At 36.6% G+C, this 23130-nt stretch overlaps 1 protein-coding gene and 1 pseudogene across 6 annotated transcripts in view; one reads left to right on the plus strand and one right to left on the minus strand.

Annotated features, from left to right (window-relative positions):
- Window positions 1-23130, plus strand: part of LOC111344865 (uncharacterized) — a 50793-nt gene that overhangs the window by 12308 nt on the left and 15355 nt on the right. For 4 of the 5 annotated variants that reach the window (XM_088760854.1, XM_088760845.1, XM_088760858.1 and 1 more), the window contains exons 1-4: window positions 12118-12291; window positions 15320-15372; window positions 20734-20800; window positions 21201-21388. In XM_088760854.1, the coding sequence (XP_088616980.1) occupies window positions 15359-15372; window positions 20734-20800; window positions 21201-21388 (269 nt within the window). In that variant the 5' untranslated portion in view covers window positions 12118-12291; window positions 15320-15358. Of the gene's footprint in view, window positions 1-12117; window positions 12292-15319; window positions 15373-20733; window positions 20801-21200; window positions 21389-23130 lie in introns of those variants that run through there. The other variant, XM_088760850.1, reaches the window with a different exon arrangement.
- LOC148742938 (delta-1-pyrroline-5-carboxylate synthase-like) overlaps window positions 1-23130 on the minus strand; it is a 595352-nt pseudogene that overhangs the window by 3666 nt on the left and 568556 nt on the right. The window contains exons 3-11 of the transcript XR_016001535.1: window positions 11383-11488; window positions 10009-10165; window positions 5995-6009; window positions 3730-3951; window positions 3212-3536; window positions 2744-2887; window positions 1652-1844; window positions 974-1095; window positions 294-477 (exon numbers count right to left, since the gene is read on the minus strand). The product of XR_016001535.1 is annotated as a delta-1-pyrroline-5-carboxylate synthase-like (transcript). The remainder of the gene's footprint in view (window positions 1-293; window positions 478-973; window positions 1096-1651; window positions 1845-2743; window positions 2888-3211; window positions 3537-3729; window positions 3952-5994; window positions 6010-10008; window positions 10166-11382; window positions 11489-23130) is intronic.

Consider the following 23130-nt stretch of genomic DNA (forward strand, 5'->3'; position numbering starts at 1 on the left):
AATTGTTAAAATGAAAACTTTAGCAAACGCTTAGTCAACATATGCGGCAAATTAAAATGGCGCGTGGCGTTAACATTGAAAGACTAATGTGTCTTACATGTAGCTAGCGGTAAATATTCACCTCGCTGCATAGCCACCCTCACTCGGTGAATAGCTCTTAAATATCACGAGAATTACCAAAAACACTGATATACTAATTATTCATCACACTGTCATAGCTCCGCGAAATCGTTGCGATAAAAACAGAGCTGAAAGAACCCTGATTACGGAGAGATTAAGTAATATATTCTTACCATTATCAGTGGTAATGACAGCGTGAGAGCTTCCACATTGATGGATGCTATCAGTGGCTTCCTCTGTAGTCCTGACTACTTCCACTGTACACTCTAACTCGCTGTATTCTTTCTCCGTAGTCTTGGCCAGAGCCGGAGCCAGCGGTAAAGTCTTGACCAACTTGAGTCCGGCGTGAACTATCACCTTAAAAGAAAATCAATTAAACAAACAAATAAAATTAATACGAGAAATAAGGACAAAATTAGCAAACGGAGTCAGTTGGTGAGTTGGTGGTCTTAATAAGAAGGACGCACATTTTGTCCAGCATGAGTAATCAGAGAACTTACGTAGGTTAGCGACGGACAAAAAAAGCGTACTGATTGAATAAAATGATTAAAAAAAAGTGATGATAATAATAAAACAGCTCCGCTCTTCAATTTCACTCAAAGCTGTATTTTCATAGTTTTGTCAAATTTCGTGATTTTGACGATTAAAACGCATAGAGCGATGAAAAAAAACAAAAACAAAATAAATTCAATTGCGCAAAATAACACAAAAATTCATAACCGTTGAAAAGTAACGCTCTAAAATTTCTTAGAAGCGAATTTCTCTCGCGCATTCATTTTTCATCACCCAAAGCATAGAGAGCAATATGGAAAAAGCGCATTCTGATGTTATAGTGTAAAGGTTAACGACTTACTCCTTATTTCCTGAGAGCTTTTAGCATCTGTTCCAGAAATGGTGACCGAACAAGATCCTTGTGGACTAAAAGGGTCTCCATAGCATTGCAAGCTGCAGGGTAGTCACATTTGGAATCCATTACTACAAAGGAAGAATAGAGTATACTGCAACCAAAATACAGACGATCGATGCCAAAAAATCAAGTTTAACAGATGTACCGTACGAGCATGATCACCCACAACGAAATGTTTGTCTCGGCAATCATTAAGCCAGAACGGAAAGCCATTGAAGAAAGGTTTGGTTTAAAGATATTACCCGCGTTTAAACATCTAGTTGAATAGCGGGAGTTATCAAATGGTTTTTGGGAAAAAAAACCAAAATTTTCGTATTTCACGATCCTTGAAGTAAGTAAAACCATGTGGTAAAGTTGATCCCCTCACAAGCACCACAAGTAGTATCAAGGAAGTTATCGCTTAAGATTGCAGAATGCGGGTTCCTGTCGCGTTAATCGCACCCGAATCAAGGATAATTGGTTGGAAGAATGCTGCAAGTTTTCTGGACCAATCACAGAGCGAAGTTAAGCACAACGAATGCAACCGCGGGTTATAACTACTTCCAATTAAAAATCGAGCAAAATCGGCAATGAAACGCTTTTTCACCAAGCATGAGGTACAATAATGAGTTATATAATGCTCACCAATCTTTGTGGCTATTTCAAGATCTGCATCTTTGTCGACATACACGTGGCAAATTCCCTAAGCATGCCAAGAACAGGAATTTCTTTGCTCTGTCTGAATGCGCTCAATCATCTCACTGGAGCCTCGAAGGATGATTACATCCACGTATTTATCCAACTGATTAAGATGATTTCCCTCTTCTCGGGTACTGACCTAACAGTAAGAAGAACATTTACACAGTGAGTATATAAAGACTACAGGACTGACACGGGTGTGATCGGCTCACAGAGTTCGATCACAGATCTGTGGCACGGCTTCTATGAGAAATGATCGCCGGTGAGAAGGGAGAGGAGGTTTGGGAAGGGTAGACGCCAAACCTTCCCAATTCAACGCTCTTCGTACCATCGCGCTTCATTTATTAGAGAAATTCCCACTTGAGTGTGAAAACAAATTACGAATTGTCTTCATCTGGGTTTAATTTACTGCGCCTTGTCATTGGTCCAAAAAACTCGTACCAATTCCTCGACCAATCAGATCCAAAACTACAACCAGAGGCGAGATGGTCACTCAGCCGTTTGCTTTTTCTATTTGAGCCGTCATTGGCTCCTTGTGATTACTTGAGTTTTGTTTTTACGGCACCCAATCGAAAAGCGGTCTGAGAGAACTTCTAGAATAGGGTACCCACTTTGCTTATTCATGTTTTGGAAAGCAAAAGAGTTGCGAAGTTCATCCGTAAGTAATTATTGACAGCATCAAAGACACACTGAAACCTAATTAGTCCACATTCAGTGTGCGAAGTGAATTGTAAGGCAGTAAAACTCTGAATCAAATTCAATGGCTGCGAGGAAGTCAGTCAATGGTAGTCAATAGAAAGTTTAAATTGAGAGCAGAAAATTGATGTATGAAAAGTTTAAAAGGGCTCGTTTAATGTCTTAATGCTTTAGAAAAAGTTACTGCTGCCCGTTTACTATCTCGAAATTATTTGACTCTCTCTACAAGTGACAGTAAAAATTGTACACATTTACTGACGTCTTTTAAGGCGAAAAAAACAACAAGGATGATGGATTAGTGTCAGCTAATCAGCCTAAGCACCGTCACAAAACTTACCAAACTAACAGCTTGGGGGAGGGGGAGGGGGGAACGTAAATGGACAAAGCCTCTGCAACAAGACTATGAAGACATCTATTGCTGTGATAAGCTTCTTTACCACCATTCAGAAGCAAACCGTTGCATGTGCTGATGGCTAAAGAGGCGACCTTGGAGAAAAAAATTCCAGCTTATGAAAAGACAAATACATGAACAAACAAAACAAGAGGAAAAAAATCCCTTTCGTTTTCCATGGGTAAGGCTCGAAATCCCTGGGCTTTATAAAAGCACGATTTTTATGTTTTCAGTTTACTTTGGATCAAGAAGCAAGTTAACAGGAACACACAGAAAAAGAAAAAACAAAACAAAACAAAACAAAACGAACGAACGAAAAAATACTTTTCATATCTAAATACCAGGTAATTCAACTTCTAAATCTTATAATACTCTATAAGGAAAAAGATGAGAAACATTTAAACCTACTACAACTGTACCTGCACTAGAGCAGCTGGGCAAGATCCAAAAATCACAAGAAGCACTCCAATTGGAACAGTTTCTTGTTTCAGCTCTAAACCATATGCGATTTTGGTTCGTTTTAGCACACGACCCAAGATGTTGTGCGAGGAATCCGCAATCTGTCTCAGTCCCTCAGCAAGGTTTTCAAGTTTGGACGAACGGTGTCAAAAGTAATCTGCCCATCATAAGGGAACTTAAGCGTCTCTCAAACCGAGCGTAGTCCAGATCTTTAAAGTTAGCATCTACAATTTGACCCTTGCGTTCGATAAGAAGGTTGGCTAATTTGTAAATGATTCTGGCCGGCTAGACAAAACACGTAAAAGAAAAACAAAGGTGCATCATTTAAACTGTAATACTGCGCGTGACGTTTGAATGTTGAAATGATAGATGAGGCGCGAGAAGACTCAGCTTCAAGCCGTGCTTCAATAGAGAGATTCAATATGGCCAAAAAAACTGTTTGGGGTTATAGGCACTTTAAACTATTGGAAGTACAAACCTTCACTTTAGACTCCATGCCTTCCCTGCCAACACGTGACTTTTCTCCAAATTCAATATTACTGACGTCCGCTGGCCTGAATGTGTCTAGACGGTGAGACTCAGGCAAGTCGGGAGGGCCGCTGTAAATGCCCTGTACATCTGATAATATGAACAGCAAATCTGACTTCAGTTTCACCAATAGCAAGGAAGATAAACTATCATTGTCCTTTAAACCTATCACCTACTGAAAACAACGAGAATCGAATCTTTTTTAAGAACAGAGGAATAACAGTCACGTTATTATCAAATCCACATTTACGTACTTATACGTTGACGGGAAGCTTAACAGTTCATTCATTCACTCATTCATTCATTCATTTACAGTAACATCAATGAGTCACAGGGGAAAGTTAAGTAAAATCCCAAAGCAATTGCGTATTACTTTCAGCACACAATTGAAAATTGCTCTAAAAACTTTTATCTAAAGCTAAGATTCATACATGCTTAGAACACCTGCAGATTTGTATGAGGATACAGTGATTGCTCTCAATTTTGTCAGTGGCTATAAGGGAATCCTTGTTTACAATATTTACCTCGTTAGCATAAGCAATTCAGTTTCTGATGGAGCTAAAAATAAATCAGTTCTGAATATCGAAAGATCAAAGTACGATTAACTCGGCCAATGAATACGAGCCTGATGCACTGAATACTTTTTGTGCAACACGGGTTTAAAAACTCAAAATTTTACATAGAATGTATGAGCTCATTAGCGCTTTTGCCACCCAGAAATTTTGCAGTTTTTCATGGACTATTTCTCCTTGAATATTACACCCAAAGAGCTTAAAAATTTCACCATGTACTAAGGTTTTCTAGCTCTTTAGCTGCCTGAAGTCAATTTGTATCTAACAAGCTTCCTTCTTTACGCAAAGCCGTATGCAAATGAGCAAAAATGTAAACAATGACGTCAGCATGAATCCGCCTATTGGCTGGATCAAAAAAGTGCGCATTTTGTTTTTGTCAGTAAAAAGTTTTCCACGCGTTTTTTTCATTCCAAATTGCATCCTATGTCGTTCGATTACCGATAAATAGATGTTGAGAATTTGAGAATTTAGCGTCACATCAAGCTAAAAACTCTCTGACTGATAAGTAATGTCTGCAGCTCCTACGATCTGATGAGCACTGAATGCTGGTTAACCCCGCAGGTGACAAGCATCTAATTCTTCTTACAATATGACTGCTGAATCAAACATGACAGTACTGAGAATAAAGCAAATGATCACCAACTGCAAAAGCTACTGATCGTTCAACAAACTCTCCTAGTCAGTACCCTACTGGTGAACAGTGTGGAGAATTTGCTTACTGATATTGTAAGGACAAGATATCTGTTAATCTCTTCTAAAAGTCCATTGACTAAGATTATAAACAAGACTTTCACTACCAGGCTGCTTTCTGTAACAAAATTTCAAAGTTTTTTCACTAGAAGAACAGCTCGTACAGAGTGTATTTTGCATGACTGTTTACAATGAGCATGCAACAAGGCTTTGGAATCAACATAAACATAGATATATTGACAGGAACAGCAAACAATCCTATGAGTGAGATTAATTCAGACCAAGACAGAGTTACCAAGGAAACTAAAGATAAATTGTGATAAATTGTGCTTAGAATTGGTGTACCATAATGAACTCCAAGAAGTGGTCAATATGTAACTTCCCTCAATAATATTCAACAATATCCAGCTAACAGGTAAAGAGAATACTCAAAACTTATCAAGTAGAATTTGTGATTGTGATCTAACACCAAATTCTTGTAACTAATTTACAAGGAAATGTGTAGCAGCTTGAGGGGTGAATTAGCAATCAGATCTTAGGACTAAGGGTTAAAAGCTACAAAATGCCAGGCTGACACAATGCAGCTATGTACTAATGCCAAAAAATGCATGACAAGCTAAAATACTAGGTCAATCTCTAATATGCCAGAGTATAATATAAACATTTCACTTGCTGATCGACAAATTAAACTAAGGTAATGTTCTCAAAGTTTGACAATAAAATAAACATGTACATGCTCTACTTCAATTGGGCCTCTCAAGTTTAAGGAAACTGCTAAAAATTAATACATATTTTTTAAGGTTCTTGGAATAGATAATAACCGGGAAACAGAAGGTAAAGTTTCAACATTAAATTTTTGTCTTCACTAACTTAACAACTTTTTGTGCCAACTAACCTCTCTAAATGGTGCTAAGTAACTGAATTAGGGATTTGTGATTGAAATTGTTACTTACCGGTGCCCAGGCCATCTTATCAAGTTGTGAGAAAAGTGCATGTAAGAGAAGGAGACAGTGACAGTGTTAGAAAAGTCAATTGTCTAGCTTTTATGACTACATTCTCACTGAGCTAAATTCTACATAAGACTTTGTCTTAAGTTGAACTGTTTAACAAAATTTTATTTAGGTTGTCTATGATGATGAGTTTCATGTTTTTTGGCTACTCTGTTCATACAATTGGACAATTTCTTTGGTTCCTTTGGCATGGCAATTCCACAATAATGTACATATAGCTTACTCATCAGCTTTCTGACAACACAGCTGCCAAATCATTTTCAGTTCCACTTCATTACGTGGCTACCAAAAAGTCCTCCAGTACATGGAGAATCTTAGAAGAATAAGTTACATGCATGCAACTGGGATCAAGTGGATGGGTGGTGCACACTGCCTCTTTTTGCAATTTGAGCAAAATGAAGACCAAACAAGAATGAGTAATTATGAAGAATAACTTGTACATGAGGTATCAAGTGGAACGATAGGTGCATGCATACTGTAAAACAAAAACAAAAACAAAACAGAGATGTACAGCCCAAGAAAACTTGAATGAAACTACAGCAATGGATGAGTGTATCTAGAAATTTTTTACACTGTCTTTCCCCCTCACCCAACCCCTCCAGAGACAGTGACATTTTACCACTAGGCCAGGGGAAAGGACACAGCCTTTCATCCTATGCTCCCCATTTCCCAATTGCTATAATATCCAACAGAAATTATCACTGTAACCTCTTTTATCTGCTCTCTTCAGAAATCAATGATTTTCTGCTTTAAAAAACATATCATGATATATGCCCATGGGAGGAAATCACTGCTTAATGGTCACAATTGATTTCTACCAATTTAACTTCAGTGTTGTGTAGTTCCAAATGATATCAACACTCATACAGCAGAAGAGATCCCACTAGCCTGCAAACACTCTGGCCCTCGTGTTATCAGTACTGTGGTCAAGCATTTCTTCAACCATGGGCAAGTTTAAGGCCTTGAGCAAGGCAAGCCATCTAATTGACGAATCGACAGTGGTTTAGTGTGTTCTGTACACTTATCAACAATGATATTTGTCATCACAGAAGTCAAAATGTTGTGGACGCACATGAAGGCTGTGAACAAATTTTGATCACACTGAAAATGAATTGTTGTAGATAAGAGTATAGACCACACTTAACTACTATCAATTAATTTGTTTTAACCATAATATCAATGTCAAACAAATTGATTCTATCAGTCCATGACTCGATCACTACGTGAGCAACACTGTATGTACTCTTATGGACAGTGGCAAATTGACCAATGCCATTGGGACACTTAAAGAGAGTGACAAATTGGGACACTAACCATCATTGCCAGATCCCTTGAAGACCTCGAGCTCATTAGCTCACATTGCTCATTAAGACCTCATTATTGTCCCACTAGCAAAGTCATGCAGAAGCACCTGTAAATTGAGGGTCTGCTTGTGGGCTAAGTCCTTGCCATTCTGAAAATTTCAGTTTTGTTTCAAATGGTTTTCCTTAGAAGTTGTGCATGTTGAGAGCACCATTCCCCCTTGAGTTTGCCAGGAAATGACCCTCCTGGGGTGGATGTGAAAAGGTTTTAGAGCTGCTTATTTTAATGCCATCCACCTAATATAGCTAACTAAACTATTCTGACTTGAAAAGCATTAGTTAATTAAGTGATATTGAAAGAGCTTTGAAAAACAGAAGAAAGAACATTTCATGAATGTTCCATTAAAATGATAAACAAGTCAGGAAATTTCTTAAGCTGAAAGATAACTGTTAACACCATGAACTGGAATTATTGATTATAACAAAAGGGCAAACACAGCAAATTGTGTAAAATGAAAGATGTAAATATTAATGGAAGTTAAACCTATCAAATAGTGAAAACATTCAAGGGCAAATATGATTGAAAAAATTCTAGAATAGGATATGCAGTTCATGAAATGCTTTAGCTTACATCTCTATTTGGTGAGAAAGTTATTAAATTACTTTCAATTGATGAGCACAATTCATACCAATAATTTTGACACCTTTTGAAGACTAATTTTAATTTCAATTATGTTAATCTGCTACAGGCAAGAGAAAGAGAGTGGAAAGCCAAGCTGAGTAAAGGTTATAGAATTTGCTCAATTATAATGTAGATATAAGTAGAATGGCTTATTCAAATGCTGCGAGGAGGAGTTAGTCAAAAATTGCTAAAAAGACCCTACCACAAATTTTTAATTTGGATAAAAAATATTACTGATACAGCTGCCTTGAGTTTCTAATAGTGGATGTACAATATATCTAATTAGGCTTTAAACAGGCTAGATTTGTAGGCCAAAAATTTGTCACAAATACCAATTACCAACAGTTAACTGTCAAATAACAGGATCCCAAATTTCAAATCTAATTCAGAGCTAAGAATTAAATAATAATAAAAAAAAAACTTTTGAAGCTTCTGAAAGTTAGGAGACAAAAACTAAAGAGCTTATTAAGAGTTTTTTATTGAAATAGAGTTTTTGCTATGAATCATGAAGAGGAGAGATATTTCACAGACCACATACAGCTGCAAGTCCAAGTACTAACTTTTCATATTAAAGGAGACATGCAGACAGATAACTTGTAATAACCTGTTCTTAAAAAATTAATAAATTCATTTGAAACCTAGAAGTATCTTAGCCAATTGATGGTAAATTTCATAAAAGGAGGAATTGTTTATTTGCTTGTTGTTGTTAATCCTGTTGTGACTAGCAGTTTGTGTGAGTGTTTTACTAAAAAGGAGCATTTTTAGAAAATTCTCACTCTCTTAGAAAATTCATTCCCCATTTTGTGTTTCACTCAGCTGTCTGACTACCATTACATTGTGGTCTACTGCTAAGTAATGGGAGAGAATTTCACACAGCATAGGCACATGACCTAACAGCTTCATTTACCTTCCTACATATAAATGCTACTGTAACAGTATAAATGTTAATCATAAAAAATAATAAAATTAATTAAATTTAATAAAAAAATATTTCAACTCAAAATCATTTCAAATAACTGGTGGTTTGATTTGTGTTCTCCTTAGTTCTACAGATAAAAATATGCCCCTACTAAGAGAATTGCTTCAACTGAAATCCTCTTAAATTTGTCAAGAGTAGAGAAGAGGATTATGGAGGTTCAATATAGTTTTCACCTAAAGTAAAATAAAAAGTAACTGATCAAAGAGACAAAAATAATGTGTGTTGATGTATGGGATCCCATGAAAATAATGTTATTAGTTGATGTTGCAGTCCATCATGCTCAAGAAAATCCTGTCATCCTATTTAAGGCAAACTCTGCCACACTTGATTTTGAAATTCAGTTGAATGTCTGAACTGTGAGTGGCATTTCAATGAGTCACGAAAGTACAGAATTATATCCATTCAAGTCAAATTATAATATATTTTGATTATTTGAGCATTATAATTATTATTATTATTATTATTATTATTATTATTGATGATGATTTGATACAGTGTAGTCTGATCATGCAGGTGAATATATTCCTGAGAAGGACTCTGATCAACAGATGACCTTCTGCTAAGGTTGTCAAAATGTCAGTCGGCCTGACTGCCTACAACTGTGCTTCTCAAGTCTACCCTCACCTTAACAATCAGAATACACAATCTAATATTTCCCCTACAATCAGCATTCAAATTAGTTCACACATCATGTTTGTGAAGAGTAACAGTCCTGTTTCCATCGCACTCTAAACAAGTAACACACCCCCTCTCCCCTCCATTCAATGTTAGCCAAATGTTCATGGAATTATAATCACAATACAACATTGATTTTTTGTTTTTTGTTTTTTGTTTTTTTTTTGGGGGGGGGAGGGGGGGGGCAAATGGTGAACTTAGCAAGGGCAAAAGAGATAAAATTGAAGCAATTAGGGGTTGAAAAGATCAATGTGTCAACAATGTTTTTGCCAATTGTAGATTCAAACCATAAACTGTAAAATGGATTTGATTGTACTCACCCCAGCCAAATCTAGATCCATGCCTGGAGATGATGCTACCACATCATTCTCATTTATAATGGGAATACAGTTCATAGAGATGAACTCCTCCACTGTTGATCTCAAGTTATCCAGTGAGTATTTATCAGAAACATCCTGTTTTGTCATCAGCTAGCACCTGAAAAGCACAATCAATTTTTTTTTAATAATTCTAGTTACACAACACTTAGCTGTCAAGCTCATTTACAGGTTTTAGACACAAGATAATCAGATAATTTAACAATGATATCACTAATTACCACCCCCCCTCGAAACAGGCACTGAAAAAAAAAAATTAAAAACTACAAAACAAAAAAGTCAAATAGCAGAAAAATTGAAACTGAAAAAAATTATAAACTAAATATTACACCTAAAACATTAAAAAAAATAAATAAATAAAAATAAAAAACTATAAAGCTAAAAAATTTAAAAACAAAAAAAATACAAACTACAGTGTATTGCTTGGACACTAACACTCATGCTTGAAAATGTGTGATAACAGTACACTGACTCTGAGAAAGAAATTAGTGAGACTGGGGAGAGTATGTAGAATCGAACGTACTACAAATGAATGATTTGTGGCCAAAAGTTGCAGAGGAAACAAATACTTGACTCGAGTTGTCTTCACGGCAAAGGAAAGAAATAACACAAGCCATGTGCGCACCAATCACAACTTTGAATGTGACTTCAAATGTGTTTTACCCTCACTATTAAAACAGATGGATACCACCTTAGGAAATATAAGATAATTATACTCAGATGATCACCTGATTCTGCACATTCCGAGGCGTTCCCATGTTTATGATTATATTTACGTTCTATGATTTTGGCACAGAAATTATGACCCATTAATTTAAAGAAATTTAAATGGGTCATGGAATTCATTTAGGTGACTTTCAGGGGAAATCAATGGGTCGTGAAAGTAGACTTTAAAGAAATTTATGGGCCATGAAGTAAGCTTTTAAAGAAAAAAATGGGTCATGAAATTCATTCTGGTGACTTTCAAGGGAAATTCATGGGTCATGAAAGTAGGCTTAAAAGAAAATTCATGGGTCATGAAAAAAATTCCCCCCATTCATGGAAAATTCAGGGCTTAAAATAACCCCATGAATTTTATTTTTGTAGTATTCATGGGCCATGAAATGATCTTGATGGGTTTTTCACTAGAAATTCATGGAATTGTCATAAAACTACTAACAGTTCATAGTGATATCTGTGAGTATAGAGATTCTTCATTATTTCTTCTGTGATTTTTTCCACATGATCACCCCGTAAAAATCTCTTAATACCACGTAAAGTTTGAATTTTGATCAAAATGAACTTCACTAAAATCTTGCAATAGTCCTTAAAACATACCTGTCCGCATGTCAGGCCATACTGCTGAAACATAGCTTCATAGAGTGATAACAATCCTCCCTGTCCCACAGCGGCACATGCTCTTCAGGTTCGTAAGGCCTTGTCACTGCAAGAACACTGTAGTGCTAATATTGAGTACAGTTCTTAAGTAGGTACTTGTAGGTAATAATGAGGGTCATGTTAAAAAAAAAAAAACACCGTTCTCAGGGCTCGAAATTGCGACCAATACAGTCGCATTTGTGACTTAATTTTTATGTTTGCGACTAAAAAACTTAATTCCCGAGGAGTAGCAAAATTGCGAGTAGAATAAAAAAGCCAGCAGTCGCTACTTTGCCACTATTTTTGCCGAAATAAATAAAGAAATGAAAAATATATAATCGTGTGCCTTGATTATCATAGACATTTGAAGATAAAGGGTAAAATTGTACCTAATTTATCCGAAATGTTGTGCACGCAACGCCATTACCTTGATCGACCGCCATAATGCAGCGATCTCTTATTCACACCTCGAGGTCGGGAAGAACGGCCGCCATCTTGGTGTCACAATGTTATGCGCAGAAAAGCTTGCCCGGTGCAAAATCCAGGGAATCACCCTAATAAAATCCGAAACCTGGATTTCAAACTACCAGATTTTCCAGTGAAAAGCAAAGATTTGTCTGAACGCACTTTCTTATTTCTGATTGGCCGTGACTTCCTCTCGACTCAGTTTCCTAGCAACCACATTCAAAATGGCGCACGGCCTTGGATTGAGTACTGAAAGTAATTGATGTCAGGACGGTTCGTTTCGACAGCTGTGTTACATTTGACAACCTTTTCTGTAAGAAGAGTATTCTCCTCTTCACTTTGTACAGAATGTGAGAAGTAACTTCAAACCCTCTTGGATGAAAATTCGAATTTATACTTCGACAGGTGAGAGGTCTTAACAAGACTTTTAACTTATTCGATGTCTTTGAAATGTATCTTATTAGGACCACTGCGTGCTTATCCTTTGACAAATGCTGAAAGAACTGATCACCAAGCAATGGATTGGTGGACAAAACAATGACCTCCAGTCCATAATTTGACCTAACCTCGTTGGACTACTCAAACATAGACTAACCTTTTGATTTTTTCGTTTTGTTTATGGTTAGTCACAACAAACACAACGAAATTTAGGCGATTATTTTAAACATTCAAAACTCATCAATATCGGTCATAAAGTGAGGTGAGAAATCGACAAAATTAGTTAACGTGGTTCCTCCTTATATATATAGTTTTACATTTATTATTCAATTATGCTAGAGTACAAATAACGGGCGAGACGAGTATAGATATCACGCGATATTTGTACTCCTGAAATATCCGCGAAATTCGCCCTTACTGAAATAACAATTTGGCGTGTTGGATAATAATCTCTTATTAAACGTTTTTTTGTGTAGTATCACTGAGTATTTTTAGTCGTTGTTTGTATTTCGACTCGCCCTATGGGCTCATCAAAATATAGCACAACTCGTAAAAATACTCAGCAATACTACACAAAAAAAGGTCGGATGAGATATATTTATTATGCAATTGTGCTTTGTAGAGTACAAATAACGTGCAGAGATGAGTACAAATATCATGCGATATTTGTACTTCAGAAATATCTGCGAATTAAATTCGTTCGCACTGAAATAAGAACTTGGCGTGTCGGATAATAGATCTCTTATTAGACGTTTTGTTGTGAAGTATTACTGAGAATGAATTTTTACTCATTGTTTGTATTTTGACTTGCCCTACAGGCTTGTCAAAATACAGTGCAACTTATCAAATACTCAGTGATATATACCACACAACAAAACAATATATGTATTGATGTACAGTGTGTACCAGAAACAAAATGTATCAAGAGATTCATTAACTCAAATCCTCATGAATGCAGTTTCTCAAAATAATGTAAAACATATTTTGATAAGTGCTGCTACAGCTTGTATCAAAGTGTTTCTGTTCTGGTTAATTTAAGCCCCCTCAGATATATACACTGTGTTTGTAAGGCCCTTTATTTATAAGTCCTCCTAAAACCCCTTGCAAAGTTGTATGTGCCCAGACTATTAATTAAACCTGAGTGAGTAGTTTTATACTGTTAGTACACTGAGTATTAATGGTATTGTTTTCAGCATAGTTCTTGTAAACAGACATACTTGTTACATTTTGGGGTCCAAAGTCACTATAATGTGAATAAACTGATCTGCAATATAAGTACATCAGCATCAATGTTACCCAAGGAAAAAAAAAAACAGTCACTAATAAAACAACATAGAAGAATGAATTAGGGATCAAAATGGTGACAGACATGCTGTACAGTTGTACATAGGCTCAGACAGACAGCTCTGTTGTCTCATCTTAATTTCTTTCTCCACAATTTTAGATTGCTTTAGCATCATTGGCACCATATCTAATAGTGCTTTGTCTCCTGTACCATTTACAATACATGTTAGTTTTACGGGTTGACTTTCTGATGGAAACTCTTATCACTGTTTAATGTTTCTCACTGTTACAATTCTCATGTGTTGGTGTCATGGCAACCTCATATTATAATAGAACACAAAGTTTTTTAGTAATTTGAATCATATTGGATTAAGCTTTCAGTAGTAATGCTGGGCATCTCTATGATAACCCTTATTGAAAATCTTTCCTTTTTAGCATTTGAGGGCATTGAGTTAATTGTTCTTAGTTTTTTTACTAAACCTGGCTTCTTAGCTCAGTTCTCTCTCTTGGTACTACAATGTCCAGTCCATTTGCAAGGGCCATTTCTTTGCTGAATTTTCATCTGCAGCTCAAACTGAATTATTTATTGAAAATTTTGATTTAGATTTGCCTCTAAATTTTGTCCATCAACATGTGGCTTTATAGCTGACAGCTGGTAGTAGACTGCCCAACTAGTATCTTGAAAGCAGGGGTTCAAATCCTTTCAATGCCTGAATTTTTTTTATTTTTTTATTTTTCGTCTAATCATCTGATTCACACATATGTTTCATATGTTTGTTGAGACATAACCGCAGTTCACACATATGTTTCATATGTTTGTTGTTGTTTGATTTATCATCTACGGGTTTATGTCGAATTAATTTGATGGCCTGCTCCCAGTTGGCTTGTTAGCTCAATTGGTAGAGCGCTGCACTAGTATCGCAGAGGTCAGTGGTTCGAGTCCCGTACAGGCCTGAAATTTTTTTCAGGTCTGATTTTCACTATTGCTCAAATAGTGCTTTACTGCGAAGGATCGTGCTCATATACGTCTCATAACCGCAGTTCACACATATGTTTCATATGTTTGTTGTTGTTTGATTTATCATCTACGGGTTTATGTCGAATTAATTTGATGGCCTGCTCCCAGTTGGCTTGTTAGCTCAATTGGTAGAGCGCTGCACTAGTATCGCAGAGGTCAGTGGTTTGAGTCCCGTACAGGCCTGAAATTTTTTTCAGGTCTGATTTTCACTATTGCTCAAATAGTGCTTTACTGCGAAGGATCGTGCTCATATACATCTCATAACCGCAGTTCACACATATGTTTCATATGTTTGTTGTTGTTTGATTTATCATCTACGGGTTTATGTCGAATTAATTTGATGGCCTGCTCCCAGTTGGCTTGTTAGCTCAATTGGTAGAGCGCTGCACTAGTATCGCAGAGGTCAGTGGTTTGAGTCCCGTACAGGCCTGAAATTTTTTTCAGGTCTGATTTTCACTATTGCTCAAATAGTGCTTTACTGCGAAGGATCGTGCTCATATACGTCGTGTTATTATTATTTTGCAATAACACATGATATGAACAAAAAAGCAAAAAAAAAAGGTTTGTTGACAATATTAATTTGTATTTTACTACCTTAGATAAAGTTCTCAAATTTCCTTGTATAAATTGTAACTTACTAAGATTTTTTTCATTATTTTGACCACAGTTTGTATATGTATCTTTTGTTAATAGGATAAGCAAATCCAGTTGGTGTCGGAGGTAATATCGCTAATGGCAGGAGGGAGGTAAATCTGAAGTAAAATTTGGTCAACAGATAAATTTATGTGGGTGTTATTAAAAATATTGAACCACTATATGATTTCTGGATAGAATTGAATACTCACAGGGCACTGACCAAGAAGGTGTGTTCTAGTGAATCAGGATTTTTGCATTGAAAGCATTAGTCATCATTTCTGATTTTGAATTGCTTGAGTTCCTTATTTATAGTGACAATATATTCTGGGGAAAACCTTATAACCAAATCCTCTTAGCTAAATGTCACTTGTTGTTTTGTAAGTTTTAATTGTGTAAGATCTGTTTCCAACCAGAGTCAAAGTTCACCAAATGTCTTGACCATCTTTTAACGGCAGTAGGTTCTGTCCTAATCTTTTCTTGAAGTAATTTGTGGTAATCTTTACATCTACATTTAGTTAGAGATAACTTTGTTTTTTGACTGATAGAAAATATCCCATTCTTCTAATATATTTCTGTGTGTTACAGCAGTTGATGCCTGTGCTTTCTCTTCAAATAGTTTGGGATTGCAGCAATAAGTTGAAAATTTTTAATAGCTTGGTTCAACATTATATTTCCTTTGAAAATTTTCTAGAGATAAGAACTTACCGTCTCTATTTAATATTAGTACTTTTCCAAACAAATATTTCCAGAAAATAGATTTGCTCTCTATTATAATTTCTTTATTGTTCCAAAGAATAAATTTACTATAATTGTAAACATCAGGATAACCCCTGCGTAATTACTTGAAATAGTCTAACATCTCGCTATAAAAAAGAGGCATATTCTTGTCAAAGAGCTTAGAGTTGTAATTACTTTTCAATAGGAAAGATAATCCTCCATATATATTAAAATAACTATTAGGGATAGCTTGTCAGGTCTCATTTGTGAAATTTAGAAACCTGCCTAACCAGCTCAAGTGTAGTGATTTTACCACGGTGGACATTTGGGAAGTTCACACCACCATATTTTACTTCATCTTTTTTATTTTTCCACAAGAATTTGAAAATTCTATCTCGCACTGTTTTAATAACTGTTTCAGGAACACTTAGCATTGAGGCCTGAATGTTTTCTGGTTTCTTTTCTGCAATTACTTATTTAAGAAATTACAGTCTACCTGTGAGGATCATTTCTTTGCTTGATTCAATTTCATCTGCTGCTCTAATGAAATTTGTGTCATAAGAAATTAGTATATCTTCTGTAATAACTGAACCACTTGTTCACCAGTCACCATTTGCTGATTATAGGATATGAAAAATTGAATTCATTTCCCTCGTGTTTTTATTTTCTTTTTTTTTTTTAGTTTAGTTTAGTTTTGTTTTGTTTTTATAGAGATGCAATGTCAGCTAATGAAAAATAGATGATTTGGCTGCACTTGTCTGGATTTCTACAAAGAACAACCTTTGGAACCATTTAAAAAGGTTTCAAGAGTCTAAGTTTAACATCGATCTTAGGAAAGATCATTTCTTAATTCAATTCCTTTCAAAATTGTGAAAATCCTTAAAATGGTGATGAGCATCAAGCCTCCAATAACTCTTGCTGAAGAGGGGATGAAAGAGTAAACACATAGTCAGCTGTAGAAATGATTTTCAAGAGTAGCAGTGAAAAACAATTCAATAAAAACCATGACATTTGTTATCAACTAACTTACTGACTCGCAATGCCTCAGCTGCAACTAAATTAATTGGCAAAATTGGTCCACTAATTTCTTTCCATTTGCTTACTAATGACAACATCATCTGACTTCTGACAGTATAAGTGTTTAGTTTAAATATTACTGTGGTTCATCAACCTGACCAAAAGAAAGATCATGCCTTCTCTAAATTTTTTATTTGACCTTACTAAATGCATCTGTCAAACAGCCTGGGTAAAAACATGTATAACTTCAACATACTTTCTCCCCCATTTTCTAAATGTGAAAATTAACGAATAAAGGTAGTAGTTTCTAAAGAAGCTGTGGTGCTTGTGTCAGTGGGTGTAACATGGTAATTTGGTTTTATCAGCTTAGTTGAAATTATAAATTGGCCACTGTAAAAGAGTTAAAAAGCTGGCGTTTGGAGCGATAGCCCTTAATGTCAGAGCGGATGGAGGAATTGTGGGTTGTGTGTGTGTGCAGTTTATATGCAGAAAGTGGAGCTATGCTATTGGTGAGAACATGGTGACGAGAAAAACAAGAATGAATTAATGGAATGAATTAACAGCGGTCGTTGATAACTATTAACAAACAAATATAACTGCGTGGAAAATTAGGAAACAGATACATGAAAAGACACTGCTATTTCAACTGAGGCAACTCAGTACCTTTTCAGTATAGTTTTTCCTACTTAATCAGACCTGACCATGATTTACATTTGTGTGAGAGATTTCAAGTGTACTTATACCCTACATCATCAACAAGGAAAATGATTTTCACTCAAACAGTATACTTACAGTGTACTTCAAAAATGGTACTGCAGCTGTACTTAAGTGCAGTACCACTGAAGTTTGATTGCAGTATAACTATTATTGATGCAGTATACTTGTACTATACTTAAAGTAAACTTCATGGTTATCTTTTGTGGTAAGGGATGCAGTCGGAATTTTCCTTTTGTGACGTTTGTAGTGCTGACTGTCGATCAATAAGTTGGGCGCGGCGATGACTCACTTGAACGACAGAAACAGGGTAACCACGTTTTTTCGAAAAACTGGCACAGTGACACCTCTACATAAACGACGAGGTCCTAAAAACTGAGAAAAGGAATGGAATTCTTGACATGAGATGGGTGCGAATATGAATACAGAAAGTAGTGTGAGTCTGTAAGTTTGTGATACACACTAGTGCATATACCATTTTCTTTAATTGAAACTTTGATGTCTGTAAAGGATAAAAAATTGTCGGAAATTTCCTTAGTATATTTTAGGGCTGGTTGAAAGGAATTGACTGCGGTTGTAAACTGAGTTAGCTCCCTGTTGATCACGAAATACTTATTAGCAAACTAGAGTCATATGGACTTAAGGACGTTGAGTTAGACTGGTTCCAAAACTATCTGACAGACCGAAAACAACTCGTAAGTTTTAGTAAAGAAAACTCTGATCCATGTCTTATTACCTCGGGTGTCCCGCAAGGGTCAATTCTTGGCCCTTTACTCTTTGTCCTGTTTGTCAAAGATCTGCCCAGATTCTGATGTACGCTGATGATACAGTTATTTATTTCACCGCTAGTAATGCCCAAGAAATAAGTAGTACACTTACCAGTGAACTTGCCAAGGTTAATGACTGGCTTTTAGACAACAGCCCTTTTATTCACCAAGGCAGAACTGAATGTGTTTTATTTGGTACTGGCTCTACTGGTTAGCAAATGCTAATCTCTCTGTGAATATCGATGGCAAGGAGCTAACACAGGTTGTTTAGTATAAATACCTAGGTGTAATCTTGGATGAGTCGCTTTCATGGAACACACACGTAAATCAGGTAGTAAGCAAAGTTAGTAAGAGAATAGGAATTCTTGGCCGCACCAGGCGGAGCATTAGTATGCATACTACTAGTATAATTTACAGATCATTTATTCTTCCTGTTCTTGATTATTGTGATGCCGTTTGGAACTGTTGCGGCCGTACGAATGCTGATAGTATAGAAAAATTGCAGAGACATGCGGCAAGGATTATCCTGCAAACTAACAGCGGTGATGAAGCGCTAGCTCACCTCAGTTATGATACGCTGGGACTTAGACGGGAGATTCACACGTTAAATTTGTGAAGAAATGTCTAGATAAGCGCTGGCCGCAATTTTTAATGGGCCACTTTTATTTTAATAGAGATATCGTACAGAGAAAGACACGGCAAAGTAATCATCTCCGTCTTCCCTCCATCAAACTAGAATATACGAAAAAAACCTTTTTATTATCGTGGATGTGAAGTTTTTAATCGTAATTTGTAGTTTTTATGAAAAGTTTGTAATAAATCTTAACCTCTTTTAGGATTTTTCCTCTATTAGCTTAGTTAGGATTAGTTTTGAGTATTTTTTATATTTCCTTTATCTAGGGCCTCTAAGGATATCAGTTTTTGTAACTGTAGGAGTTACCCTAGCTAAATAAAAGTATCTACTACTACTACTACTACTCTCTGCGGGGTAGAGGAGGAAGCGCCGATACAGTCGTCAATATAGCGACTGCAGAGTTCAGGTTTGGGTCATTTATTGGCTTAAAAATTAGTATTCGACAAAACCTACAAAGAGATTGGCATAGCTGGGTTCCATTTTAGTACCCATGGCTACGCCATTAGTTTTGTTTGAAATAATTGTCCCCGAATAAAAAACAATTGAGTGTAAGCACTAGTTCGGCTAGGCGAATTAGTGTTTCAGATCTAGGTTCCTTAACAATGCGTTGATGAAAAAATTGTTTGAGGGCCAGAAGACCTTTGTCATTGGGAATGACAGTATAAAGAGATGTAGTATCTACAGTGAAAAGAAGTTTGCCTTGGCCGAGGAAATTAAACTCGCGAAAAATTTGAAGAGCGTGTTGGCTGTCTTAGATATATGATAGTAAAGTTTTGACGATGGGAGCCATAATGTTGTCTAAATAGTTGGAAATAAGTACGGTGGGACAACTGCGAGCCGAGACAATGGGTCGACCTGGGTTATTAGGTTTGTGAATTTTAGGGAATAAGTAAATAGAAGAAGTTCTAGGAGTGGTAATGATGAAATTTTTTGCTGTGACCGGCAATTCTTGTTTAGCTTGTTTAGTTAAGTTCGTTAATCGTATTTTTGACAGTGTTTTGATTAGTGAAAGGGAGATCTTTGTCAACCTTTTGATTAAAAGAGGTGTCAGAAAGTTGCCGCAAAGCTTCTTTTTGCTAAAGATCAGTCCTCCAAACAACTACTGCGCCGCCCTTGTCGGCTGCTTTGATAACAATGTCTCTGCGTTTTTTTAGGTTTTTTTAATGGCGACCACCCTTCAAAGGAGAGATTGGAAAATTTGGTGCTACGATTGAATTTAAGTTTGTTAATATCGTGGCGACTTTTTTTGATGAAAAAATCTAGTGATGCGAATCTGGCCCTCTGGAGGAGGCCAGTTAGACTTCCAATCTGAAGTGTTTCGAAAGTGTATTTGCGCGAGGTGTTAGAGTGAAAGTTTATTTACAATTTGTCACTATTGGCACTGAAAAGCCTTATTGGGGGAGTGGTCAACTATTATTAGGATTTTAACTATTATTATCATGATTATCATGGCTATTATTATCTTATTATCATCATCATCATTACTTGAATTTCGTGATAACGGAAACGTGGTCGGAACGTTTTCACAACTTAACCATCTTTCAAAATCACTCGTCTTTAAAACACTTTACTGACGAGGTACCACTTTTCTTGTCTTCTCTATTTATGTGGTCTTGTTGCAGTGGAGTGAGAGAAGGAGATATCCGAAGAGGATCGCCAACTTCGGAGAACAAAAAGGGACGTCACTTGGTGAGTCTCGCCTCCATTTCACACTTTTTCTCGACAAAAAGGAAAATAGGCACTGCTTTGTAGAGGTTTCAACGCTTTGGGTAAACCCAGAACGAAAGATATTAAAACAGCCCGTTAGAAGTGACAAAAATATTGTAAGTTGTCGATGAGGATTCTGTCTACTGATAAACGACGGCATCAATGAGCTCTGTTGCTCTGTTTTTTTCCTTTGCATCTTGTTTGTTAAGAAGGTGTCACAAGTTCTACAGACAAATTATAGAGCGCAGTAAAGCAGTACCCTTGGTATCATTTATTACTCTGGAAAGTTGATCGATTCTGAACACTCTGAGCTTGGGCAACCGAAACAGACAGAACTGCCCCTATGACTGTTTATCGTAATATATTGATAATACTTTCACAGAGGATGAAAAAACAGTTGTATTCCCTCTTGGACATGTGTAAATCAACTCAAGATGTGTTGCTGAAACAGGCAAAGCAGGAAATAGCCATGGGGAAATGTAAGAACAACGTGGACTGTATGACTGAAGAAATCGAAACGTTAAAGAGAATTACTACAGAGGATGCTAGGCCTAAACAAGCGAGTAGCAGGTTGGTGTGAACTAATGAGCCAACTATTAAAGTCAATAACTTTTCTGATTAATTAGACACATATCACTGATCTATATATACAAAAAAAAAGTAAACCTCGCTGGGCTTTTTTCATGCTTAATTGGTTATATCAACTAATTTGAAATAGTAAATTGGCCACCGTAACGAATCAAAAAGCTGACGTTTCGAGCGTTAGCCTTTCGTCAGAGCGAATGGAGGAATTGTGGGTTTTATGTGGTTTTATATGCAGAAAGCGCAGCTACGCCATTGGTGGGAACATGGCAACGAGAAAAACACGAATAAATTAGTGGAATGAAAAGCGTTCGTTGATACCTGTGGGATTAAGAGTGCCGATTTGAAAGATTAACTTTTGTTCAAGAGTTTTGCGGTTTTCCGTGTTGCGTAAATGTAAGGAAAGACCGCAGATAGCCATATGTTGTTTAGAATGATTAGGTAAATTAAAGTGTCTAGCGACTGGTTTAGATGCGTCTTTGTCATTCCTTTCCACGACGCGAAGGTGTTCTCGGAATCGGTCAGCTAGTCGTCTTCCTGTTTCGCCGATGCATAACTTTTTGCAATAAGTGCAAGTTATGCAATAGATAACGTTGGTGGAGGTGCACTTGAAGTGATGGGTGATCTTAATGGATCGCATGGGTCCCGATATTTTCTCAGCGTTGTCAATGAAGTAACAAGTTTTGCATCGTGCGCGAGCGCATTTAAAAGTGCCGGGTTGGTCATTAGTTTGGAATGAACTTCTGACCAAAAACTTGCCTATGTTTTTGTCGCGTTTGAATGAAATAAGTGGAGATTGCGAAAAGATAGTGCCAGTCTCTGGATCGTTTTGAAGTAATTTAATTTTTTGAAGAAAATCTATAACATTTGCCAGATCGACAGCATCTGAACAAGCTCTTAAGTCGAAGACGGTACAAAAAGGAAAGCGGGAGGAAAAACAGCGATGACGGGGAATGGGTAAGGAAGAGGGCGCTCCCCCTTCCTTACCACTCCCTTGCGAGCTACTTCATTCGGAGTTAATTCCAACTGCCGTTAGGGGACTGTTGACAAGCTCTATCGTGTGGTTAATGAGGTTTTTTATTAGCGTAGTAATCGGCCAAAAGATTTTGCATGGATTACATAAAGCACTACCCACGTTCATGCTACCTAGCCAGTCATTTTCTTTTTAATTTCTATGATTACTAAACTTTGTTCCTATAGGAAAATTAACCTGAAATAAGAAATCCGGCTTTTTCTGATAGAGGGGCTACTTTCTACTTTTCTTTTACTTTTTTACTACTACGTGTAAACTCCTCCAACAAAAATGAAATATATGTTTACGTTGCGTAAGTATTTGAATGAAAATAAAGCCTTGGAAAAGTCTTGCATTTCAATCAAAACAATCAACAAAGTCATGGTGCGAAAAGGTCACAAAACTCAACTTAACTCCGAAAGAGAGTCCTCGTCAATCCCAGTGTCAAGTTCAAGGTCTCTTAAACGTGACTTGTTAACTGATCAGGTCACGCTGTCGCGCAGGAATATTCCAAAAATACCAAGAAGGAGAGAAAGCGGAAACTGCCTCGAAATAAGTTCAAGATTGGATTTAATTTGTAGCTATAGTTCGCTGGTAGAGCGGAGCTCAAGATGACTGATCATGGGCTTAGCTGAGCTCTATTGGTGCACTTCGGCTGAAGAAAAAGACTAAAATCTTCCTGTCTCGAACGACCAAAAAAAATTGAATCGAAAAATGC

This window comes from Stylophora pistillata, chromosome 1, assembly GCF_964205215.1.
Source record: "Stylophora pistillata chromosome 1, jaStyPist1.2, whole genome shotgun sequence".
Taxonomy (NCBI): Eukaryota; Metazoa; Cnidaria; class Anthozoa; order Scleractinia; family Pocilloporidae; genus Stylophora; species Stylophora pistillata.